Source organism: Cavia porcellus, unplaced genomic scaffold (genome assembly GCF_034190915.1).
Source record: "Cavia porcellus strain 051 isolate PalLab524CR breed Dunkin Hartley unplaced genomic scaffold, mCavPor4.1 scaffold_22, whole genome shotgun sequence".
Lineage (NCBI taxonomy): Eukaryota > Metazoa > Chordata > Mammalia > Rodentia > Caviidae > Cavia > Cavia porcellus.
The window spans coordinates 9,747,165-9,774,135 of NW_026947505.1; the positions used below are offsets into that span (position 1 = coordinate 9,747,165).

General features: G+C 38.6%; 1 protein-coding gene across 4 annotated transcripts in view; it reads right to left on the bottom strand.

Moving 5' to 3' along the window:
- The window catches only part of Hivep2 (HIVEP zinc finger 2), a 183,832-nt gene that overhangs the window by 14,516 nt on the left and 142,345 nt on the right, over positions 1–26,971 (bottom strand). For all 4 annotated transcript variants that reach the window (XM_063233397.1, XM_063233398.1, XM_063233399.1 and 1 more), the window contains exons 3-6: positions 15,173–15,267; positions 10,806–10,850; positions 4,497–10,064; positions 3,386–3,540 (exon numbers count right to left, since the gene is read on the bottom strand). In XM_063233397.1, the coding sequence (XP_063089467.1) occupies positions 3,386–3,540; positions 4,497–9,683 (5,342 nt within the window). In that variant the 5' untranslated portion in view covers positions 9,684–10,064; positions 10,806–10,850; positions 15,173–15,267. The remainder of the gene's footprint in view (positions 1–3,385; positions 3,541–4,496; positions 10,065–10,805; positions 10,851–15,172; positions 15,268–26,971) is intronic.

The following is a 26,971-nucleotide window of genomic DNA, read 5'->3' on the forward strand; positions in this document are numbered from 1 at the left end:
TCAATAAAGCTCATGTAATTTGTGCAGTAAATCCCTAAAAGAACTAAATCACAATTCACACTTTAAACAAAATGTAATTCTACATGGAATTCACAAAGGAGTTGGCTCTGCTATTCAGGGTACATTGATAGACTTAGGGTGAAGATGGTCTAGCAGACACACCTAAGCCATAAAGAACTACAAACTTGTGCCTTGCCTTACTACTTTGGGATTCTAATGTTGCTTCCAATCAAGGGACAGCCAAAAACCATACCAACATATGAGAATCATGTACACATGCATTCCCTTCTACATTTGCTAAAATAAGTATAGCTCATAATAGAAATCTTCGTTGCGAGTTTCTACTCTATTTTTACAATCCTGGCACGAGAGCATCTCAGAAATTTCTACTTTACACAGACTCAGCTCACCAACTGTTGTCTGCAGATCTGATCTGCTCTTCCCAGGACCATGAATTTGTGCTAATGTGGAATCTAAATTTCAACTGTTTCTGGTAGGTACTATTGCATAATGAAAACTAGAGATTCTATTTTTTAAAAAGTTTGCATTTGTTTCCAGAAGGATTTCACAGAGAGCTCTGAAAGGATATTTGAGGTCATGCAGTTTAATCAAATGGACAGATGAACAAAGTCTCAGATATTTCCTTTGACAAATAAAGAAACAAAACCTACCTAATGCTCTACCATCTTATTTTGCTTAGAATACAATGACATATGATGTATCATAGAGTATAACAGGATTCTACTAAATAATTCAGTGAATATCATTAGCTCTTAAATCCTACCCAGGTTAGAATTATGGGTCTAATGTCATTATGGCAAGATTCCTTTTAGGAAGTCATTATTCCAAAGGTAAATTGACTTGCAAAATGCTTTATTCACCATGGACTTTTGCAAAAGAATTAGATATATAGCTTTTTACAATCAAATAAAATTGCAAATTTCGCTATTTTGTCTTAACAACATATCAAAGGAAATTTTTGAAAGTTCAATTTTACTCATCTAATCTATAGAAGGATTTTTAACAGTGAAACTTCACCCACATATATTTAAGTACTAACTTCATTCTGGATGCTATCTAATCTTAGTATTTGCTACTTTTTGGTCAGTACCAATCAAAGTGAGAGTTAATACAATCAATTGTACACATCTTTTGATCCTTGAAATTATTCTTTTATGAGAAATTTCACTTTGACTTATTCTTTATAATTAGTTGAGAGCTTATCTCACACTATCATTTTTAATGAAGTGAACAAAACTGAGAGACGTGAAGTCACCTTTCAGTTTCTGGCTGAAACTACTCTCTGGCTAAAACCAGAATAAACTGCTTAAGGAATATACAGTTAACGGTAAAACAGTTTTTGCAGAATGCTAATTTTCTTCAGGAAAGGATGCTTCAAGCTTATTATAGCCGACCACCCTAGTTGATGAGAAACACATTTTACACTCAAATAATGTGATTTATTTTCAGTATCTTAGCTGATCAACTTGCTTTCAAAATGAGTAACAGTGAACTTCTGTATAAACAGTCCTCTATTAGAAAAACCCATATAAATACAATCTTTACCATATTATAACTCTGTTGACCCATGAAACTACTTGATAGAATATTTGATGGATATTGAAAAAACAGAAAAAAATGTTTAAATTATTAAACCTATCAATTAGCTAATATAAGGAATATATGGACTTAAACATTCAATCAGACTTTCACTTATCATTTTGCAACCTACAAATAAGAGGTGGGAACATCCATTTGGAATGAAGGCCTGATCACCACCAGGTAGAAAAGCTGGTTCACACGTAAGAAGTGACTGGGACATAGTCCATAACATGGGATCACAAAGAGAGGAAGAAATGAAATATAGCCACAATCTTTTTGGATCATCAAAACACAGCAATAAAATGTTCACATATGCTTTTTTCACTTCTGTCCTTCGTTAGTAGAGATGGGGGTCCCCCAAAGAACACAGTAACCATGAAGGCCTTGCAAATTAGAGGCACAAGGGTACTGCTCCGAAGAAAGCCACTGAATATAAGAGGTGTGACTCAGCCCCAGTGACCTCTCAGTTTCTGAGGAAAGATACAAACTTTATTTCTCTGGTTTGTGTTAAAAGATGAGAGATGTCCAAAAATACTAAGATAAGCTTCATGGGCTTCATTCAGCTGCGGTGTTAGTGGTAAAGTACACAACATCCAAACTGGAAAGAATGCATGAGAAACTGGTCCAATATTTCATCTCCCTAAATACTCAACGTTCTGTGGTCAAACAAACAGCATCACGTTGTCCTTCAACTACAACTGGAATAAATTCATGCTCATGAAAATATGTAAATCCCAAAAACATGGTTAATGTGCTTTAATTTATTCCCCTTTTTATTGAAAGCATAAGCCTGGACTACGTCTGGGGCTACACACCTGTGATCCTAGTACTCTGGGAAGTGCAAGGAGGAAGATTCACAGTGTTGAGACCAGCCTATGCAGCATGGTAAGACCCTGTCTTAAAAAGGTAGGGATGGGCTAAGATGTGGCTTAATGGAAAGGTCCTGGGTTCAAATAAAAGGCGGGGGGCACACAAGCATAGCCAGGTCTGAGTTTTTCCTTCCCTGAGACTAAAGACACAGTGCGTCCAAAATCTAAAAGTAGACATGCCGTGTGTGCAATTCTTTTCTGATACAGATAACAAAATGATTGAAGCCTGTTACCTGATTTTCAGGGGCTCAGAATTTCACATTAAAAATAAATTCTGAAGCACAGAGAAACTGTCATAGACTGGAGGAGACAAAGGAGATATGACAACTGAACTCAGTATGGCACCTTGACTTAGACCGTGGGACAGAATGAGGATATTGATGGAACAATGGAAATGTGCAGTTTAGGTAACAAAATAAATATATAAAATAAATAAAAAAGAAAGAAAGAAAACAAACAAATTAACCAGTTTTTAGGATTACATAGGAGTTTTCATGATTCAGTTTTCATAAGCATGGGAAAACAATATTTGTAAGCATGGGAAAACAAATCTGTGTTATTGCCCTCTAATAATACAGATAGAGGCTTATAAAAAATACTAAAGAATGAACAAACTTTAATGATCTCAAGAGCCACTTAATTTAGTGGATTTCATATGAAATTAATAGTGTGAAAATTTAAGGCAGAGACCTGAACCACACACATCAGTGACATTTTCATTAAAATCAAGTCCTGAAAGCAAAGAGATGAACTCACTACACACTACTCAGCCAGACTTCAGAAATGATATTGTAAAAGAAACTTCCTTGAAATTTCCATTCCAACTGTACTATTTTTTTTTCTTGCAGATATTCAGGACCATTTACTTTGACTTATATGGTGAATGTTTTACATTTGTACTTATGGTTCCTTACCCTCCTTCAAAGATTTTAATTCGGATTGGCTCAGTTTGTTTGGATCCAATATCTTTATCTCCATGAATCTCTCCTTTCCCTCTTTCCTTTAAGATATTTCCCACTAGTTTCCTTTCTAGTTTGCTGCCAAATAAAAAGGACCCATCCGGTTTCATCTGTAGGACAAAAGGAGAAAATTATTTTACCCGCTTTTTCTGGGAAAAAGAAACCCACTCTTCCATCCATCTCTAAAAATTAGCCTAAACTCCATGCAACAAGGCTATGGGCCCCAGTTACAGAAAATAGAGGACATTAGTGATGACATTAGGGAAGAATAAAACTTCCACAGAATAGACATTTGTTTACATGTACTCAGTGAGCATTTACTTCCTACAACACTAATGAAGACTTCTTTTGAAGTCGCAATTAGGACAATCCAGATGAAGGACGTAGTCTAAATAGTCATCGAAAGGAAAAGAGCAACACATAAACGAAAGCATATTTCTTAAAACCTCCAGTTCTTCCATTATTAACTTAGCATAAATTATAAAACGCCCTTTGTCTATATTTTCTTAATTTTACATGTAAGGCATTAATTGCTTAAGTAGGACAAACAAGCCAGTAACTTGGAAAAGTAAGTTTTGGAAGAGATAGAAAACAAATTTTAGGGAAAGGGCTGTTAGTGAGAACCAGCCCTCTACTATCTGCCTACTTCATCCTGACACCCTTCATGCCTTCCTTCTCAGCTTCCTTTTAGCATCTACTCTCTGTTGTTTTGCAGCCCTGTTTCACAATCTCCCGAAATTTTCATATCAAAAGAAAAGTAGATCTGTCAGGTTACTAACTCAGGTCAGAAGGAAGAGAAACTCATATACTTGAACTCGTCTCAGTAGGAGAATTTCATGGCACCTGAATGGGGATACTTTAATTTGGGGGAACTTTTTCCTAGAATCTTCAGAACTAAGTACAAATCAGTAGTTTTCCTACCTGTAGGTAAGACCAGTGTTACTGAGGACTCCCTAACTCTGATCCTAATTTTACTAGCATGTTTCAGGCCTTATATCCTTCACCATGCAGCATGCTCAGCAATCGTATCCACCCACACAGTGCTTTCTAAAACAGTGTCGGTTACCTGTGTGAACTGCTTCCAAGCACTGGATGATGTGAGCTTGCCGGTTCCAGGCCTGTGCATAGCAGCCAGAGTATAAATTTCTGCGGTGATTTTTTGCTTGGACCTCAGAAGTGCCAGTGTGGTCTTGGTGTTCAATCCTGATGGGTTTGGGTTACAGGAACTAATGCACCATGAAGCATAAACCGATGATTTGAAGGTGGCCTGCTGCACAAAATTGGGTTTTGTATAATTCAAGAAGCACCAACTCACAGTAGTTGTTGTTCGCAGACTGGGGAACTGCAGAATCTGCTGGAAATCGGCCATGTCCGTGAAAAGAAGAGTGGAGTTTGCCATGCTCCTGCTGGGACTGGAGGCCATGTGGACCAGCATGCCAACGGGCAGCTTCCGGCCCTTGCCATCCTCTTCCTGCTGACTGTCTCCCGCAGGCAGCGAAGAACTCTGAGGACTCATGCTCATGTCTGATGCTGTCTCATCGATGTCTAATTCATCTGAGGACTCTTTACTTTCAGAAGGCCCACTGGATTTCTGCCCTGGAGGGGGTGCCCTGGAGCCAGAAAGCATCTCCTTGCTGGGCAGGAATGGCTCTCTGGAGGCTCCACTGACAGAGGGGTGGTCTTGAGATGAGGAGGGTGACAGAGAGGAGAAGGAAGATGACCTGGAGTGCAAGCCATCCTTTGGCTCAGAAGCACAGCCTTGCCGAACCAACTGGGGCTTCTGAGGGCGGGAGAGGTCTTTCTTAATGTCTGAGTTGGTGAGCTCCACAGCACTGAGCTCCTCAACGATCTGCCCATACATCTTCTCTTCTTTGACCCGCTTCTGCTGCTTTGTTTCCATGAAGAGCTCCAGGCTGCTGGCTGGAGACAGCATTCGCTTGCTGCCTCCAAGGGACGCAACACTGTCTGAAGTGGAAGGTAAACATAAGGGGATGGAGGATTCTAAGCCAAGGGGCAAGGTCTGAGGTACTTTCCAAAGCGGGTATTTTTCCAAGCCTGCATGCTGCCCGAGGACCTGGGCAATGTTAAATCCTATCCCTTGCATGGCTGCATTAGTTACCAGTGTTTTTTGGGTCATATTCTCATCAACTTTGCATATGACAATGGCGGGGCTGTTCTGCCCAAGTATCTGAGAAATGCTTGTGTACATGACACTTCCATAGGACGGAACATGAGTCTGTATCCGAACAGGAACCACTGTTCCCGGTAGTGATTGCAAAGACCCGGCATCCGCAGAGGCAAAATCTTCTTGAGGAATCTGCTCAGAGGGAGTTTCAGTCAACTTGCTGCTTGGGTCCAATGGGAATTTTGAAGGAAGGTTCTTTGAGTGTAGCCCTGATGTTCCTGAATAACAAGGGTAAGTCTGCTCTTTTGCATGTGTATAATCAGCAGATTTCTTTCCAGTGTGTTCAGAGACGTGCTCTAAAGGATAGCTAGAATGAATTTCCGCCTGGAAAGAAGGTTTGCCATAACTCTTCTGAGGGGGCTGAGCAAAGGGATGGGGGAAATGTGCCTGCCACCAGGGAGGCTGCTGGGCTGGCAAATGAACCATACAGACAGTAGGATACTGAAACTGAAACAAAGTATTCTGGATAGGTGAAAATGGAACCATCTCTTGATGTGAGAATAGGTGTGGCTGTTCAGGTAAGTGTTTGCTTGTTAAATAAGATGTTGGTTGCATCAAGGGATTTCTCAAAGATTCCTGACTGTCCATGTGCATGATCTGTTGCTGCTGGGCCAGATGGAGGGGCCCTGAACTCAGCTGGGTACAAGGACCCACTCCTTGCTTCCCTGGGTCGTCTGTCGGAAGAGGCGGAAGCACAGAGGACGGGCCATGGAACCACGTGGCCCGGAGGCCCGCATGGAGCTGCTCCATTTGCTCCTGCTTCACACTTGGGTCCACACCGGCCTCGCTCTGGGCAATTTCTGGGGAGCCACTGAAGGAAGCTTGCCGTACAAGAAAGCATTTCTTCCTCTCCCGGGATGGTGACAATGTTGAGGCTGGTGCTCCTGCCACGGGAGCATGGGACAGATTCCCATAATCAAATGATTTGCTCCGAATTTCTGGAACTTCTGTCTGCTGAGGACAAGGCATCTGCTCGGAGGAACAGCGTCTCATCTCTTTCTGGTGGTGATGGCCAGGAACAGACAGGGAGTATGAACCGGCAGGGACAGTCAAAAACTCTGAGTGCTTCCCAAACTCATCCTGCTTAGGAGGCGCAGTAAGCTTGATGGTTTCTTCTCTTTCAAAAGACATTGAGAAACTGGAGCTGTGGGACAAGTTGCTTTCTTGACTGGGGCTGCGAGAGAGGCCTGTGCCTGTGGATTCGAAGCTGGACTCCCCTGAGGAGTGCTCCATATCTGCAAGTCGCAGGCGCTTCTTTTTGGGCGGCAGCTTCTCAGCAGGGAGCTGAGAAAGGGTCTCACTTCTCTGGGGCCACTGAAATTCCTCCACAGGCTTCTCTGGTTCTTTGCTCTGGGCTCCTTTCTCTTTCTCTGGTTTATCGGGCTCCTCGGTCACACGAATCTCAGGGACCTGAATGTTGTGCTGGCGAACCAGCCGAGGCTGCGCGTGATAGGACTGCTGTTGTACCTGAGGGGACAAAGAAATTTTCCCCCCACTTTCTGCGTTTTCCACACTGGGAGCCCACTCTGGGCTCACCGGGGCTTCGGAAATCTCACTGTCACATGTCTCAGAGGGTGAGGGAACTTTCTCATGTGTACCAGCCATGAGTTCAGCCGACTCAGACCTTTCAAATGAATTGGGTCGGCTCAGTGAGTTTGTGTGCTGAATCACAGAAATCACATTTCCAGGAGGTTTCCTACCCCCCAAGTCTGACATCTTATCAGAGTCAGTGGTGGAAGGTGACTCCTCCGAACCCAGCGACGGACTTCCGGACTGCATTTGGGGTCGACTTGGGTCACAGCGCTCAGAGTGACCATGAGACGTATTCTCAAGTCCAGCCAGGGCAAATCCACTTCTTGCTCCTTCTTGCATCGGCAGCTTGGGGTCATAATCCGGAACCATCATGCTCATGGAAGCACTGCTGCCGCCGCAGACCATGGGGGTATCCTCCTCGTCTCCCACACTCTTCTCTTTCCGACGTTTCCTGTTCTCACACGTAGTTCCAAACAAGGTTGGCACTCCCTGCAATGGCACTGCAGGGTCCATAAAATATTCTCCTCCATGTTTCAAAGAACTTAAACAGGAAATGTCCCTGTAGCTTTGCTTTGGTGTTTCAGCGTCCTCCCACTTCTTATAGGGTTTCTGACAGACATCATAGTCATAGCCGACCCTGTCCCCAGGAATCAGTTTCTTTTCCTTCATAGATGAGCTGGCAAGACTCTTGGGCATCCTGCCAGGGTGCTCGGCCTCCATGTGCCCCTCCTGGACCGAGGGCAGCTCAAAGGCCGCCTGTCTCCTCAGCATTCGCTGAGGGGGCATGCCTACGGTACCTGGGTAGAACACGTCATCGGACCCTGTCATCCTTTCATCAAATGAGTGGCTTCCTCTCAGAGAAGGAGGGAGCGTTAAATTCGTTGCTGAAGAAGTTGGCATTGAGTTGCTTCTAATAAGGGGCGAAGAGTCTAGAGGAGCTTCTAAAAGGATTGGGTTGCTGCCTGGGAAATTTGCTGGATAAAGTTTTCCTTCATTCCTGACAGATGATGGAATAGTCTGAGGTTGCCTGAACTCACTGTTGAATTTCGTGGACCTCAAAATGCTTGTCTGAGTGGGATCCACTTCTCCCTTGCTGGGGATCAGCTGTGAGACAGGATCCTCAAACATCTTGACTTCCAATCTGGTGTTTACGTGAGGTAATGGTTCCATGATACCCTTCCTCCCCAAGGTGGCGCGTTCCTGACCCGTGGGTGTAACACTGAGTGCATTTCTTGGACTAAGTCGACAGTATTTGCCAAAGATGATTTCTTCATAAGACTTTGCATTTGTGTTAGGAGGACTTATCTGCTGCTCTGCACTTTCTGAGCGAGAAAAGTAACCTGAATCAGTGCTTCCTTTACTGTGCGGGCTCAGAAGATTGAGAGATGGCTCAGAATCTTGTCCTTTTTTCTCTGACAGTCTTAGTGCAAGTTTCTGTTTAACGGTGTGAGAGTCATCAGCCTTAGGATTTAAAGATGGATTTGGTAGCATATCAGAGCCAATATACTGAGAGCTTTCGTTGGGTAGTGGAATCCCACTTTTGGGGATGATCAAAATCGGCACCTTCATTGGGCCGCCTAAAGATTCTTCCAAGGACCCATGGTAGCCTCCTCTGCTGGCGATATCCAATGGGACGGGTGGGCCGGGGCTCATTTTGTCAGAAGTTTCAGCAAATAAAGAGCTCTCCTCATCTGTATCTGTACTCTGTTCACCATCTGAATGTATTTCTGCCTCTACATCAATAAAACCAGCCTCCAGGTCCAATTTAGATACAGCCGATTCTGTGAAAGGTACTAATCCTGCCTTAATTGCATGGGCATGTGACTTCCTGTGCTTGTACAAATTGCTCTTTGTCTTGAAAGAGAAACCACACGGTATACATGGATATGGCCGCTCACCAGTATGGGACCTGATGTGTTTTTTTAGAACACTTGGTTTGGCACATGCCCTGCTGCAGTAAGGACAAATGTACTTGCCGGGCTTTTTGGGTTTGTGCTCTTTCTTATGAGCATCTTCTGCCTGTTCGATACTTTTCTGGGAGTATTGGCTATATGCAGGGTTCAGACTTGAAATCTTTTTTCTAGGATAACCACTACTGTGGCCATGTATAGGAAAAGGAAATAAGTCCTCAGAGGCAACCGATGGCAAAGGGCCAGGGAATAGCCAGGGAGGGCCCTCTATGCTCTGGTGTGGCTTGCTGCTGTGCATGACCCCCTGTGGCAATGAGTGCTGAGGGAAAGACAGTGAATGTTGGCATGGGTAAGGACTCGGACGGTGCAGTGGGTATTGTTTCTCTGAGACTGGCTGCACCACTTCGGCAGGTGAGGGCAGCTTCCCAGAAGCAAACAGTTGTGCTGATGCTGGGTTTCCGACTTGCTCAGGATCTATTTGTGATTGCTGCGGTCCTTCCTGACTGCCGAAAGTGCTCATCTTGACAACAGCTGGTTGTTCCTGCCTCCATCTACCTGATGCGTTATCAGTTTCTCCAGACCTTGAGGTAGCTTTTTGTCCTAGAGCTGTGTCCCCGGTGTCCATTTTGTTATGCAAGGTCTTAAGTGCTAGTTTGCCTGAAAGCCATGCAGACCCATTAAGTGTCTCTAAAGCTGTGCTTTCAAGAGCTCAGTGGCTTCCATATTCCAGGGAGTCTGCAAACCTGCTGATTGTCCCTTCTCTTTGGAACCTTCTGCACCCACACTGTAGTCAATGGGCCTTAGATGGAAATGTCCTTGGACCAGGTTACAACACAGTTCTCTCCATCATTGAAAAGTCCGTCCGAAAACTAAGTGCAAATCTACAACGATTTCTTATGGCATTTGAATATCGTCAACTGGGATGAAAGTGGGATGGTGAATAAGAGAAATTTTGCCCATCAACTACAGCAAAGTTTAATTGCCAATTTCACTAAGATAAAATGACCTGAAGGAAAAGAAAACGTAGAGATTGTCATAACAGTCATCAAATAAGAAACCAAAATCAATCCTAAATTATCAGCCTCAAGAAGGATAAATTAAAAATCATTTTCAGTCCAAGAAAATTTTGTAGCTATTAGGTTAATTCTACAGTGAAAAGATACTAATTTCAAACAGCAGTGTGTCATAAGGATAACTCTCTTTCATGTTTGAATTCTGGGCTGGGAGTATTGGCTTAGTCGTAGAGCATGTGCTTAGCATGCATGAATTCCTGGGTTCAAGCCACAGCACCAAAAAAAGTTTTAAGGAAAACTCTTCATAAATGTTACTTGTAAAATTATAAAACTGTTTAAAGCACTCATTGAAAAATGTAGAGCTATTTGTAACTAAGTTTTATGGCTTGTATACTAAAATGTACTACACATGTATAAAGAGATATATTTTATAGCTTAACATAAACTATACACTTTTATAAAACATAATATGAAATCTATGGTAATATAAAATATTAATAACATAAAAGACAAGCAAAGCACATATTTTATAGCAAATATATTAATATAAATATTTTATATAACAATATAAGACAAAGGTATATTTCATAGTTAAAAATAGTGATTAACAGAGTTTAGATCAAGGATAAAAGAATCAAAGATTATCAGAGAACATCAGGAAGGTAAAAGAGTGCATTTAGACAAAACAATCACTAAGAGTTTCAAAATTGAGAGTTTAAAAATCAAATGACTACCTGAATAGTTGACAGTTCTCATGGGCATGATTGTCTTGACGCTTCCTATGTACAAAATAAATCAGTTAAGATAAACTGTTCTGTTAAATACATACATACATATATATATATATATATATATATATACACACATATACATGTGTATGCATTTATGTACATTAATTAGGCAGCTCCTTGTGAGAATATGATCAACTCTCATTACAAATTGTTTTCCTTCAGTTTGAAAATCATTACTTTTATGAAATTAAAAGCCTCACAAGTGAAAATTATACATATTACTTCCTATCTCTTGATTAATACATACAAAATTTTGCATAACATGTAAACTTCAAGTGAACTAAGAAAACAGAATTTTGTATCAAAAAGGCTGGAATAATAAATTATTAAACAGACTACAGTGCTTTCATTTAGCAATGAGGTAATATCTTTATAAATCAGTCATTTAGCTTATGTTTGACAGTTATAAATTAAAACCATCACACACAACTAGACATAAATCTTACTCACTGAAGATATAATAGATGTAGCAAATAAAATTCAAAAACAACACTATTTTCATATTAGACTAACAGATGAAGAATTACTTATATAAAATTCAAAAGCAGATATTTAACGGTCAGAACAAAACTTACCTAGAACATGAAGTTAAACTGTTGTTGAGTTTAATTTTTAAGACAAGGAGGCCAATTGGAAAAAGTTAGGTCTATTTTTTATTTTTAAAAAATCAGTTTTGCTATGGTTAAAATGGGATTATCTTCTATTCCAGCAGCATTTACACTGATACTTTGGTTGTCCAATGGCTCCAAGCTTGAATTTTCCATTACTCCAGCTGCTAAGGTGGTAAAAAGATCTGCTGTGCTCCTAACTTTGCTCGATGGCAGAACCAAACATCTGACTGTAAACAAAGTGTATGGGCCGAGCAGGTCTATAAACAAAGTGTATGGGCCGAGCATCTCTCCATGGACGGGAAAGGCGGCTTCTGTCTAAGCACCGCTCTTGCCCAAACATCATATACACTTGTCTGAGTGCATGAAAAACATTCACCATGGTGCTTTTTTTTTCCTTTGTGCTTTGAGTAAAATATTGCAACCATGGCTCCAAAGAAAGTTACTGACACCAGCAGTAAAGCTCAGAGCGAAACCGAGAACCACAGTAGGGTTAAAGAAAGAAATCATTGTGACATGTGTTAATGTCCTGGAAAAATGGATTTAAAAGTGTAATCTTGGGCCTCAGAACCAATTATTTGGTTTCCCATTATTTTGTATGAGAAAAATACGTTCACTTCTCCAACTTTGCAGTGTTTAAACACTAATTTGGAACAAAGTGATTTTGACAACCGAGGTATCACAGAATTACCCAGAAAGATTTTAAGATTCAAAATTCAAAATTGGATCTCTATTAAAAACACAGTAATTCAATTATGCAAATAGCTTCTGTCAGGAAAATCGCTTCCTTCGAATATAGGAGACAAGTGGGCTTTCTAAGATACAGAATGCCCCACTATGAATGTGTTCAGAAATCCCAGGCTCTCCTTCTCAGTCCTGGGTCCTTCAGGATGCCCTCTTGTGGCTGAGCTGGAAACCCCGACAGCATGGACAGCCCTGACCCACATTCCCCCAAGCACAGCACCAAACTTCTCTGCAGGGCAAAGCGAGGGAGCAGGAACCATTTTTGGATTTCAAAAATACTCGAGGATGTGTTAGTCTCTCCACATTCTCCTTGGGGAGCTTCAACTAACGGCTACCTGTAAAAACCACTTCCCTTCTTCGGGTTTCTGAGTCACACAGAGAAATGTAGGTGGGAGAGAGAAGGAGGGAGTGATAACTCTCTTTGGAAATGTACTGACTGTACTCATGAACCACTACCAGCGTGGACTTCTATTAACTGCTTGTCTATCACTGCTTTATTTTGCAAATTGAAAAGAAAATCTGCTGTGGAAATGAACCATGTCATATATCCATTTCTGCCTATGGTATACCTTTCTCTTTAAACCAAAACAGGATTCGGGAGCATTAAAATTTAACTGAGGAAAAGCAATTCATTGTACAAACTATAAGGCTTTAGGAATTTAATCCAGAGTTTAATTTTTAAAAAATGACACTGTACTAAGTGACAGTTATTCCAAAAATGACATACATTGTTGAGCTTATGTTTATTACCAAAATATAGGGAAATGTTAATAGATTGAAAAATACTATTGTAAATGGTAGAGAAGGAAATCTACATTGAATAATCAGTGAGTCTAGGAAAACTGTTTGCACTGCACATCATCATCAAATGTCCTATTCTATATTCTGTAATTTTTAACTTTCTTGATGTAGATCTACTTTGAACCATACAGATCTATAGTAATGTGGTTAATTATGGCTACATCATTTCTTTATGATCAAAGAAATTCTATTTGTTTCTCAGAATCTTTTAATAGGATGTTAAAAGTAAATTCCAGCATTTTACCAATCAATATATATGTTTAAAATGGAATATAGGAGCAATCCTCCTAGAAAAGAAAATAGCTAGTTATCACTTTTATTCACTGGGATTTCTTTTTATGGTAACCAAAACCACGCAAAGTTATTTTGGCTCCCACTGCCAACAAAGGAACAGTATTCCAAACACGGTTTCACATTCGCATTTAAAATTTTCTCTAATGTTTTTCAGTGTTGGGAAGATGAACCTCAGAGGATGTGAGTGGAGTTTCTGTGGGTGCTGCTGGTGAGCTTCTGAGAATCCTTCAGTCAGCAAAGACCAGCGTTGCTAGCAGGCTTGTCAGAGGGGCAAGTGTGGAAAAAGATACTCTATTCCTCTCTGAGTGACTATTTCAGGGGTAATGAAGGAACAGGAACAGACACAAAAGACAAGAAAACGGTAACTACGTGGGAAAGACGCCAGTTTTCTAGACATGTGCTGTCTCCTTTGGCCACTCTTCAGAGTCCCACTCAAATAACTTTGTACCCAGTTAAATACTTTCCTGAGACCCCCAAAAGGGAAGGCCAGGAAACAGCTCCCTGCAAAGAGCTCCTCTGAGGTCTCCTCAGGGTAACAGCCAGGTGGAATTGGCAGCCGGGTAGTGCTGCTCTGAACATGAATAAAGATCTACAGTATCCAGGTCGTCCTTCTGGGATCTTTTGCATAGAAAAACAGTATCTTGGGGGAAAAAAAATAGCTCAGGAAATTAATCGTTACTTGATTGGCGGCAAAACTCAAGTGAGCATTAAATAATAACATCCTATATCATAATGGAATGAAATGACTAGAAACGAACACTACTTCTGTTTCCAGTATTTTAATAACATGATATTTCCTTAAAATTAAAGCAGTTACTTGTTCTTTCTTCTGGAGAATCAGATGATACTCCACTTACAAACAAAATATACGTCTCATGGTAATATAATCAAATAGAATTTTAGAAGTGACTTCCATATGTTTGCTTTGAAAATGCCTTGGATCAGTTGATAAAGTATCTTTAAAATCATGGAACATGTCAGAGCACCACTGCTTTTAGGCCAGTGACCATGACCCATGCTTTTGATTGCTTTTCAGAAGCACAAGCTCACAGGGTACCAGGTGAGGGTAAAAAGACTCACCAGAAAAGCGTGACCAGTGCCAGAGCCCAGCTGAATACAGACTTATTTCCACAGGATGATTTTAAAAAAGAACTCTCCTGAGAGCCAAATTCATTATAAATACTTCTTTTAGTAAAAATTCCCATAACAACCTCAGTCCTTCCTAAAATGAACAAGTTGCCAATGAGAGAATACTATGTATTACACTACTTTATGGAGAATACTGTACGTTATATATATTCTGACAAATTCCAGAGAAAAGTAAAACTGTTGGGATGATCACCCTCTAATTTGACATCCATACAATCTAATTTGCTATTTAAAGCCTAATGAAAATAAATTGTATTTTTCCATGTGGTCTCCGGGATGCAGATGCCATTGTAGATACTGGTAGAAATTGTATACTTAGGAAAGACATTTATAACTTAGTTTTGATTATAGTATGTGGTTTTTAATATTCTGACATATTTTTCTTCAACTTTTTATGTCTGTCTTCACTTTTCCAGGGGCTTCTTTTCTCATTATATAGCAAAAGTTATTGCTATAAGGATTAGTAAGGATTTACTGAGTAGAATTTCCATGGAAATAACCTTTGCTGAAATTTTCTCGAATGGAGTTATCTCAAAAAGGTCGGGATTGAAAATGACCTATTATGAAAAAAAGAAAGCTTTCACAATATTTTTTTTCTTAAAATAGAAGTTTCATCATTTCTTTTTTAATTTGATGAGTTCACGTTAGGCCAAAACTGCTTTGCCAGTTAAATGTAAAAACAATAAAAGAAAATAATGGATTTTAGTTATTGACCTGTTATCCTCATATCAGTAACCTGCATCACAACCTTCTTTGCTTCCTAAGATGCCAGTTCTCTCCACAGGAACTCATGCACCACTTCTGGGAATCTGCAAGAGGAAGAAGAAGACTTAAATGGTGCTTAGCATGAATTTAATAGCATGCATACTCTTTACCCACAGAAGCTTCCTGCCATTAGGAAAGAAAATCTGGGACTGTATCACTCAAGAGGCATTTTCCTTTTTTAAATGTAAGAACACAATTTCCCTTCTTCTACCAAAGTGCAAATCTTTCGAATAAACACTTGTGCTCATATTTGCAACACTGAGGGTAGAGGCCATTATGAAAATAATGACAGAGGGAAAATCCAGTGCCTTGGAACTAGGAAAGATGTCACTGTAGTCCAGGCTGCTATTCTGCCTTCAAGCTGCGAGTCCCACAAAGCTTCTTTTGGAGAATCATCAACTAAACTTCATAGTATGATTCTCAGATAACCTTGCAGCAAATTCTTTTTTTAGCAGTTATGCTCTGTGCTAAAATTAATTTCTGAGCAAAGAATCCCAAACTGACCAAAGTAAAATCTGGAGTCCTCAGAGGCTCTGGTAAGTGATGAGGAAGGAGACTTTCTCGGAATTAATACCTACCCAAATTTCAACCAAAGAAATGCATAAAAAGCAAACAATGTACTCCAAATAGATTGTTCAACCAACCATTTTGAGGTGGTTTAGCTCCTAGTATAAAGTAGAAAATATTGCTACATTATCCAGGGATGGTTCCTGCATGTTTATTATTTTTAAAAAATTGTTCTTTCTTTCTAACAAGTTACTTTCAAACCTCTCGTGAGAGGAACACAAGCACCAAGGAATGGCACTTAAGATGTGCCTTCCCTCACTACTGCTTTGTATAAGCAGTCTAAGCATGGAAAGGAAGCAGTTTGCCTTCATTTCTCCCCTCTTTTCTGCACATCACTGCAGTAGGACTTCAGGACACCCTATGCACTTTAAGACATGAATCATCACAAGCAAGCAGGCCCACTCCGTTCCTCAAAAGACACAAAAGGTGCAGAAATAGCTTCTGCAATTGAAGCATCAGCAACCAGATGAATGTGGGTGGTCAGATAAGATTCTGTTACTGCAAAGGGCGTATTATTAAGCAAATACTAGATTTATTTTCTTTTTTTAACATTGGTCTTCTTGCCTCAAATCAACCATTTGTGGTGCTCAAAAGGACACCTAACAAACTCTACTCTTCTCAAAATTGGAAGTTCAAATGCTAAAGAACATGATTGATCACCACTGACAGAACAGTGGTAGTTTCCAAAAAGGAAAAGATAAAGTATGCTCTATAAGACATTTAACTGTATCTATATGCCTATATCTTACACCAAGTATCTCTCTTTAAAAAAAAAGTTTTAAAAATAAGTCTTGGCAATATGACCTAAGCTAAAGTAGAACATGGCGTGTCTCAGAAAAGAAAGAATAAATCACTAAGCTATTTTACACTCCAAGCAAAATTCACTCAAGACATAAATGGTGAAGATTCTCCAGATATAGCTATTTATAGAGAACAAAGTCTTGCAGTATTCAGTTACCACCTATGACTGGTAACCCCACAGTTCTGCATTAAGGGGAGAAAGGAAAAGGAAAGCTTAATTCCCAGGAGGCCAGAGCCAATGGGAAGTCATTGCTGCCAACTGCACCGAGATCCTCCCTCTTACCAGCTGTGACAGGCAGCATTCCCTACTCTGACCTTGCTTTTCCAGTCTTACTTTCCGGGACAAGAGCCATTGCAAACGGGAAATACACCTCTTGTGTGACATGCACATACATATATTTGAAATTTTAAGATGATAGAAGGTAGCCAATAAGAGCATTCAGAAATTTGATCTCTTTTTCTAATACAAATTTCCAGATAACTAGTGTGACTTTAAAAGAAAAATTTAAGTGATATTAATACGAAAGCTACAACATTGATTTCAAGGATTTTCTCCAAATCATTTTCTTGCAAACTGGAATCAATAGTGGCCTTTGTGAAGGAGGTTATTATCATTACTATTAAAATGAAAATATGGAGTCACCATCTCAGACAAGGTTTTGCATTAATTTTAAGTGAGGTTTTGTGCCAGCTTCTTTTTCAAAATAAAACACTTTCCTCAAACAGCTCTTGGTAACGAGATAAGATATGGTTAGTTCCCTAGAATTCAGTGGTTCACATGGGAGACAATGTAACAAAAGGACAGAATGTCATTTCACTAACTTTACTTTTAGGTTACTGGACTCAGAAAATTACTAGGCTTTGAAACCTGACTATTTAATAAAACTAACAACTTTTCAGAACTAGTGTTAACAAATCTTGTTCAAGATTCTCAGGCTACTTAAAATGCATTTCTAAATATAAGGTGAAAATTATCTTTCATCTCACTGAGTACAGGCTGATTTCTCTGTCTTCAAATTTACAGGAGACCCTTGGATGTAGTTTATATCCTCATCCTCTTGTTTGTAACACTGTTTCTATTCCATCAGTTTATCAGTCTTTCTACTCTTAGAAGGAAAAAAAAATCTCTAACATTACTCATTACTATGCATGCTTACAAGTTACTATTATTAAGCCAAGCAAAATTGACCCAATAATAGATAGTAGTTTACTGTTCCAAATCAAGTTACGGTTTACTGGTTTAATATAGCACTTAGATTTACTTTTCAAGAAGGTAAGGAACATTTTTACCTCTTACTATCAGCCATCACTATTTTTCCCCTCGATGCTAAACAAACATATACTAGTACTGTACTTGTCCAAACCACAGCCCACCTTTATTTTTGCTCATTTTAAGATATTATAAAAATATTTTTAAAAGTTTTGATACCTATGTGTGTGTGTGCGTGTGTGTGTGTGTGTGTGTATTAACTATGATTATGTTTTTGCATGCAGCCCAGGACTAGTATTCTTTATTCAGAAAACACACACACACATACAAATAAGGTTAAAAAATGTTTGTATGCAGCGTAGACATATGACAGACTTTCCTGATGATAACCTTTACACTGCGGATGAGAGTTGTCACAATTAAAAATGATCATTATTTACATAAAGTGTGCAAAAAAGACCTACAAGACTTGGAAAGAACCCATGCACTTATACTTATCAGTTAAAAGTCTAAGCGTGAAAAGTTTAGAAGAATGAGCACTGTATCCCCTAAAGAGATGTACTTTAATTTCACAGTAGGGAGTAGAAAGGATTCAAAAATAGTGGCTAAAGACTGAAGATGGAAGACAAATCCATGTTCAAAACACTACCATCCATTTCACAAGCTTTCTGGAGAGAAACATCTTTCTCTGTATTAAAGAAACAAAAAGACTCTGATAGTCCACGGTTCCACTTTGGGGCAACACGAGTGACGGGTTAGAACAGACTTTGTAATAACGCAAGGGAAAGAAAGTGCTCGAAAGGAAAGAACAACTTGTAGGTATACACATATGACTGCAAGCATGTTTAAATGTGTAGACAGATAACCATACTACTAATTTTTTGTTATTACATCAAACAGAATAGTTTGTGATGTCAGTGTTTGTTCATTTTTATGCTTTGATTTTGTAACTTGAACTATTTTTAAGATAACAATATGTAATTTATCAACTAGTGATTTCTTACTGTTATTTTTTTGAAATTCTGTATTATTTCTACCCTTTTTTCTGTTTTGCTTTTTTTTTCTAAACTTAAAAAAAAAGTGGCAAGGAAAGATGTCCAGAAGTGTTAGAGAAGGCAGGCGAAGTAGCCAAGGGCTGGAATCTCTCTCGCTCGCTCTCTCTCTCGCTCTCTCTCTCTCTCTCTCTCTTTCTCTCTCTCTCTGTCTCTCACTCTCTCTCACACACACACACACACACACACACACACACACACACACACACACACACATTGACCAGCCTGGTAACTATATACTTATATTTTTAGAATAGTTTTAATATGAAGGTAAAGGTTAACATTGGGATTTGAATGTAAAGGAGAAAATAATACTAGAATGATCTATGTAGAAGGGAAAAGTAATAATTTTGGAACATAAGACAATTTATTACTAAGAAAATGCAGAAGGTTTAGAAAAGTCAAGAGGGTGCCTGGGAAGAGGGGTTCCTCTAGAGATTTCACAAGAAGTGGCCGAGCACATGATTCCTAACTAGCCTGATTAGTCTTTTGGTTAGAGTCTCTAGAAACGACAAAGTATACGTTATGGAAACATCACATTGTATACCATAAGTGTGCATAATTATTATTTGTCAACTTAAAAAATAAACGTACAGTCTGGTGCTATGGTAGAAAGTCTGCCTAGCTCTGGGCTTGACCCAGTCCATTATTGATTTAAAAAAAAAGATTCCAGGGGGCTGGGGATTTAGCTCAGCGCCATAAGCACCTGTCTTGCAAGCAGGCAGTCATGAGTTCGATCCCCGGTACCGATAAAAAAGGAAAAAGACCAAAAAAAAAAAAAAAAAAAAAAGATTCCAGAGTTACCTTTGGTTTACCATTCTAGAGCACAAAAGATAAAACAATGTGTAAAATAAAACTATTAAAAACAACACAAAAAAAACCAAGTTACATATGTGTAGCTGTCATGGAGATCTCCTTTCTTAGCTAGGTTTTCTATTTTGTGACAAATCCAGGTATTTACTAAAGATTTCCTATATGCCAGAAAGAGACTTAAGTTTACAAATGTGAAAAAGGAACAGATGAGCATGATATATATGAGCTCAGAGCTGTGAAAAGACAAGTACTTTAGGTGTTTTGACATAAGTATAAACGTACTACAAGGATGAAGCTCATACAGAGAATTATGAAAGACTTTATACAGTAAGTCCACCGAGCTAAGTTTTTATTTTAAAAAATTATGTATGCTAATAGGCCAAACCAGGCAGCTTTCAACATTAGTGCAGAGATTAATGCACTTGTCAAATGAAATAAAAATGCCACACTCTGTCATTCCATTTCTCTACGATTGCATGTACTCTTTTAGTGTAATGGAATTTTGGGTTCACCTGGATGCTTAGAGAATTAGGTGTCCTCGTTAATACAACCTATGTTTAGGTAAAGAGCATGAAGACAATTATTTTTAACATCTGCTGGTGATTATGGTCTCAAAAGTACATTATCCTCTTTTAGTTAATTACAGTAAAGTGAACACAATTCAATCCTTCTCTGGTGATTCAGGAGCATACACTGTCCTGCGGCCATCGGTCTGCACCTTGACTGTGCTTTTCTGATACAGGCTGTGCCACCTCGCCCCACATGTGTCCTTAAACATCTGTCATGTTTTCCAAGATCATGGTTATGACTTGGACATCAAATAAATCATGTGTCTGGCAAATGTGTTTTAGAGGCAAATAAGTGGCTGTAACTTCTGTCACCATCTAATTTCTGAACTTATTTTTACTCATATAGGGAGTACTTGATACTGCGAAAGAATTTCAAAACCACTGAATTCATCCAGGAAACTAATAGATGAAAATGGAGGGAACTGCAGAAGCCTAATGTCTGTTGTAGAAACTCAGACTCCATTATGATGATTCTGGTCGATAGCTTGGGTCTTCAAGGTTTCAAGTCTTTATTTTCCACTACTTATACTACTCCCTCTTACTGAAAGTCTATTAATCTGACTTTATAACAGTAACAAAATGAATGACCAAAAGAATGAAGCCTGAAGAATAAATGCTCTTGACCTTTGAATGAGCAAAGACATTTATACAATCCATACTTTAAAGTTAACTTAGTTGAGAAGACAAAAGATAACCATAGCTAAAAACAAATGTCTTCTGGAATTTTTTGTTACTGTTTCCAGAAAATAAAAATAAATTCAACAAAAATTTTAATTTTTTTCAAAGTGAGTAAATGCTAACCTAAGTATCACCACACTTGGTTTCTACAAATGGCACACCGTTGCGTTTTTGCTGATGCTGGAGAAAGAACCCAGTCTCATGGCATGCAAGGCAAGTGCTCTACTGCTGAGCTAAGTCCCAGCCCTGTGGATGATATTTTGTACAATTAACAATAATTTTTGTTTTCTCACTTGTGATACACCTTCTCTTTTCCTTTCCTATCCTTTGAAATCCCTCTGTTCCATTCTTAATGTTATGATGATAGATAAATAACTACTCATTAACAAGCAATCTTAAATATTTACTCTTTGGTTAACTATGTGCAGGAATAAAGATAAAGCCAAAGGGAACTTATTTGAGTACATTATGATGAGACCTAGGACAGAACAAAGCCAAAACACCAATACATTTTCTCAAATGTTATCTTTTACAGTGCTTAGGTTTAGTACTTGATTTCTCCTAGCATACATACATGAACCCTCCTTAAATTTCCTTTTACCCTTGAGCATGCCAAGATTAGCATTAGGACTAATATCAATTGTGAAATAGGTAAAGGAAGAGAGTGAAGACGTTAAATTGTGAAGCACACATTGTATTTATAAGCATTCATAAAACAGGTTGACCTTGTCTGAAGAAAATCTGTCTCTTCCTGGAAGAGCATTCAACAGCAATGGAAACAAGATGCAAACCGTAAAAGCATAGCGAAAAACTTGAATTATACCCCATATTTCATGCTAATCAACCTGATTAACTCTAAGCCACTGTTTCTGAACAGATCGAAGACATATTTTAAAAATTTATGTCTTTTTTTCTTTTTTCTAAAGCTGCAAAATACTCTTTTATACTCTTATAATTGACTAGTACTAACTTTAGAAATGTCAGGTTTAGAAATATAACTATTAGTTTATATCTGGAATATAGATTATTTGTTTTATTAAATTAACCACATGTGAAACATGTTAAAGTCCAAGGTTATCTGAATATCCCAAAGGACACCAGAGAGTGGCCTGCACAGTAAGAGGTCAGGGGATATCGTCAGACGGAAGAATGAATGTGCAGCAAGGTGTAGATGGAATAACAAATGAACGCCCTGATGCACGGTGTGTGTCCCGTACCTGGAAAAAGCTCTTTCTGAATACTGACCAAAATAGTGCATCATAATCCTTTAAACAAGGAGCAAGGAAAAGCTGTTAGCAAATCAAGTACGATATCCAGTACAACTGAGGAAAGAGAAGCCCAGAGGGACAGGGTGACAGGCTTAACTGGAGTTCCAGAAATCCCAAACCTAAAACAACTTTAGTTTCAGAACTTCTGGAACTTCCCCAGGCTCCCTAACACAAAGACAAATTTTTCTTGGTAAATCGTGATAGATACAGAAGTTAGACAAAGTTGTATTCCCACTTAAATAGACAAAAATGTCTATTCTAAAATAAAATAAGCTTAAACATCCAGCAGCTCTCTTTCACACACACACATACACATACACACACACACACACACACACACACACACACACACACACACACACAACTGCATTACGTTTAAATCTCCTTGTCCAAGCTGTAAGGAATAAGATACTAATTTAACTTGATCTTTCTAATTCCCCACTGTTTCCCTGCCTCCTCATTGATAAATTGGTCGTTTTCATTTATAAGGACCTCCAAAGCTGATTCTGTTAATACTTAGTTTAAGTTCACAAATACAAAGATCACCAAGAGAAAGAAAGTGGCTTCTGGACCAGAATTCAAGGCATCTAAGGCCACACAGGCATCAACTTCTGCCTCTGCCCTGACGTGGACGGACCACGAGATATAAAATATCACCCCTGGGGCCGCTCGTGAATACTTCTGCCACCTTTCAGATCCAGAGAGTGCAGTGCATTTGAACTTAACACTACTTTTATAGATACTACATTTTGAAAGCTTGTTTACCATCTCATTTTGAATTGGTTGCTAGAAAGCTAAGATTTGACCTTTTCATAGGAAGTACCGTATCTAGGCTTTCTAAGCATGTGTTCCCATCACTAGCATCAGTTCTCTCTTTAAGCACTACTTCTGTTTGTTCCCATTGTCTGAACCCATACTGAATAACCTGCATACACTTTTCAATAATGGAGACTATTATAAAAGACATAATAAAAGTAGCCAGGAACTGTTTCCCAAGTTGACCCTATTTGTATATTTCAATCATATTTGGACAGAACAATGGTAAAACTAATTGGTTCCAGGTACATGAAAAGTAATGGAAACCCTCAATGATATTGATTTTTGCTTTGCAAATGCAACACAACTCAATAGAAACACTATTTTCCTTCTCTGAGAAATTGCATATGAATAATATGGAAATAATATGGTCAAATTATATTATCTTTGAGACATGGTCAAATTTCCAGCAACTGTCAAAGCTCAATAGGAGACATACAAATGTATTTGACATATTCTTGGACACAGATAACTCACACTGGCAGATCCTACATTCAAATCTTGGGCAGGGCACTGAGGGGTGGGATGATGGTTTTTTTATTTGTTGAACAACTATGTGGTTAAAAAATCAGACTCAAAATACATGCTACTTTTATAGGCTTTGAATCCATTTGATCACAAAGCATCTCAAGTCTCAAATCAACTTCACCTTTTAAGATAGAAGCATCAACTATCCTAAGAGTTACTCAAAATTTAAACAATAGAGAATCCAAAAACCATTTTGATGTCATTCTGATTAACCAATTACAGGTAATTTAACTTGATCCTTTTCAAGTAAATCCAAACGCAGACACTATGTGTGAAATTCCTAATTTGGGTTTCACGCAACACTTACCAGTATCCAATATGGCATAATAGCTTAATTTCTGTATCTTACACTTCTATATAAATAATTTAAAATGCATAATTTAAACAACACAACCACAAATTATTCACCTAGAAAACAATCAAAAATAGATTTTTAAGTGCATTGGTTTTAGCTTTGAATGTAACCAAAATTTGCAGGTCCACAAATTATTTCAGTTCACACAATATTCAGTAACTACTACATTGGATGTCTGTGGAAACTCACTTTCATTGTTTTCCTATCCATCACTGAAGGGAAAGGAATTTGCTTGAAACAAATTTACTGAGAGTCCTTCAGAGAAGCAGCTCACTGGTCCAGCACTTGCCCAACAAGCATAAACCCTAGATTGGATCCCTAGCACCATATCAAAACTTTTTAAAAACAAAAACAAATTCTCATTAGCAGAATTCTATTCAAAATAAACAAAAATAAAGGAAAGTAAACAAAAACACAAGTCCATAAAAACAGAGACTATAAAATTAAGTAATGCTTTACCTATTCAAAGTTTATCATGTAAGCCTTGTATCTTTTTAATGCAAGAAGAATATGAAAAATTGAAGCTGAGAAAGGTGAAGTATTTGTCAGTACTATTTCCCAAAGGTCACAACATTAGTGGCTAGCACTTTGGCCATCATAAGGCTAGATCCGTGGACCACAGATGGACATTTGGTTGACATCTTGGGTGACTTATTCTCTTAATTGAAATTTGAGTTTCCTAATATGTAAACTAGGAATAAATAAAAGTACTGGCCCCACTTTTATACTACTTTATTGGTGAGCTAAAATTGAAAGGACATGAAAAGTGGCCTGTCAACTTTACATACCAAAATAACAGTCAAAATAGTTTAAATCACAAATAGATATTGTTGTTGCCATTGACACTAATGAACAGAATAGTTTTGTTGCTGACTGAAGAAATCAAACTAGAATAAATTCAGAGGCCCAAGTCCTAACTAATACCTCCTGCTTCACAGAGTAGCCCGAGTTCCAACAACACAGTGACCAGTCCAATTCCTTTTACATAGTAGGCTAGCATGACCAATTTACAGCTACCAAGGTCAGCCAAAACCTTCTGAATACATCAATAGGCAAACTTGTATTATTTATATTAGTCATTTTATCATCAACTCAACACTTAAAAGTTTTCGTGGGAAATTTTAATTTTAATTTTAATTTTAACTTTGATTTAATTTTTGGTCTTTTTGAGACAAGGCCTCACTATGCAGTTCAGGCTGACCTTGTGCTCACTAAGCCCAGGCTGTTCTCAAACTTGCAATGAGCCTCCTGCCTCAGCTTCCCAAGTGCTGGGATTACAGGCGTGAGCCACCATGTCTGGCTTTAATTTTAATTTTTAAGGAATTGATTAAATTTCATTTTTACAAGTTAATGTAATCTGATATATTAAGTATACTTCATAATAAAATCAAAATAAATTCTTATTTCTAAATTATCGCAAACCTTTTCCCTACCATAGAATAAAGAAAATAGTTGTCACTCATCAGAAGTAACTAATCAGAAATACCTTCCTCAAGGACACAATAATTAGGACATTAAGTTAACATGGGCACTGGTCATTTAGTGAATATTGTCTGCCAATATCATGAAAATCTAAACGGAGTCTTCTTGGATAAGAGTTTTCCCTTGGGGATATATGTGCTTGGTGTGTCCAAAGAGTACATATCTAAAAAATCCTTCATTGTGCCATTCACATGATATCTTTATGTCAAGAAAGAATCACAGTCACACTTCTAAGTTGGGCTTCTAGGTAACAGCAGTTGGTGCCTGTCAAGCGTGCATGAAGGTTTTCATGCTGAGAAGCCCAGTTACACTCTCGCTTTCACATCTGGGTGGTGAGAGGAGGAGACACGACCCGCGCTTAAATATCACATGGCTTCTTCATTGGAGAAAACCAAACTATAAATAAAGAGCGAAGCAAGAGATAGATCATAGGAAGTAATAAAGCAGATCTTTCTGTAATGGGATTAAAGATGGAGGGAGGAGGAAGAGGGTTTTTTTTAATAAAAAAGGAATTAAAATATGTTCTGTCCGTGCACCAACTCCACACAAGGAATAAAAACATTATGTACTGCTAGCAGGACTATTAATAAAACAAGTCTCTTCTGTGAAGTATACTGTTGTAAACATGGATGGATGGATGTGTATGTACTACTTTAGTATGATGGGTTTAACCCTTTCAGGAGTACACCTAGGAGAGGGACAGCAGGGCCAAATGGAATCTCCCTTTTTAGTTTTTTTAGTCTATTTTGTATCTATACTGATTTCCAGATTGGTCATACTAGTTTACATTCCCACAAACAATGAAGAAGGGTCCTTTTTGCCCACACCCTCAGCAGGGTGTTTATTGTGTTCTTGATGATAGCTATTCTGACTAGAGCAAGATGGAATTGCAGAATTATTTTGATTTACATTTCTATAATGACTAACAATGTAGATGAATGGATAAAAAGTTTTGATGTATATGTAATTATATATATATATGTGTGAGATAAATTGATTGATTGATTGATTGATTGACTGATAGACAATGGAACTGTATTCAACCATTAAGAAGAATGAATTCAAGTCATTTGAAGCAAAATGGATAGACCTTGATGCCATGATTTTAAGTGAAATAAGCTGGACATGGAAGACTACATATGACATAATCTCTTTTAAAGTGAGAAACCCAAAACATGAATAGTGAAATAAAGGAGAAATGGTAGGAAACGGGGAGGAAATAGGGGATCAGAGTAAGAAGGGGACTAGGGATGAGGGTAGAGGAAAGGGGATCAAAACGATCAAGATGTGATGCATATATACTGTACATATATTACCCTAAGCAAATGAAATTACTGTGTATCACAAGCATTTACCAATTTTCTAAACAAGAATCTCTTTCATCATCACCAAGATGGGGCCCAAGTGTGATGGCACATCTGCTATCAGGAGACAAAGGAAAAAAACCCGACTATAGAAAGCAGACCACCCACCACCCACCCACCCCCCGCCATAAGCCCCAGCTGCAAGTACCCTGGCCCTGGACTATCGGGTATCTGCAGCACGCATTGTTTCTGTTTCCTGCGTTAGTTACTTCAGGCCAGGTTCTTGTCTGTTGCCATCGGAGGTA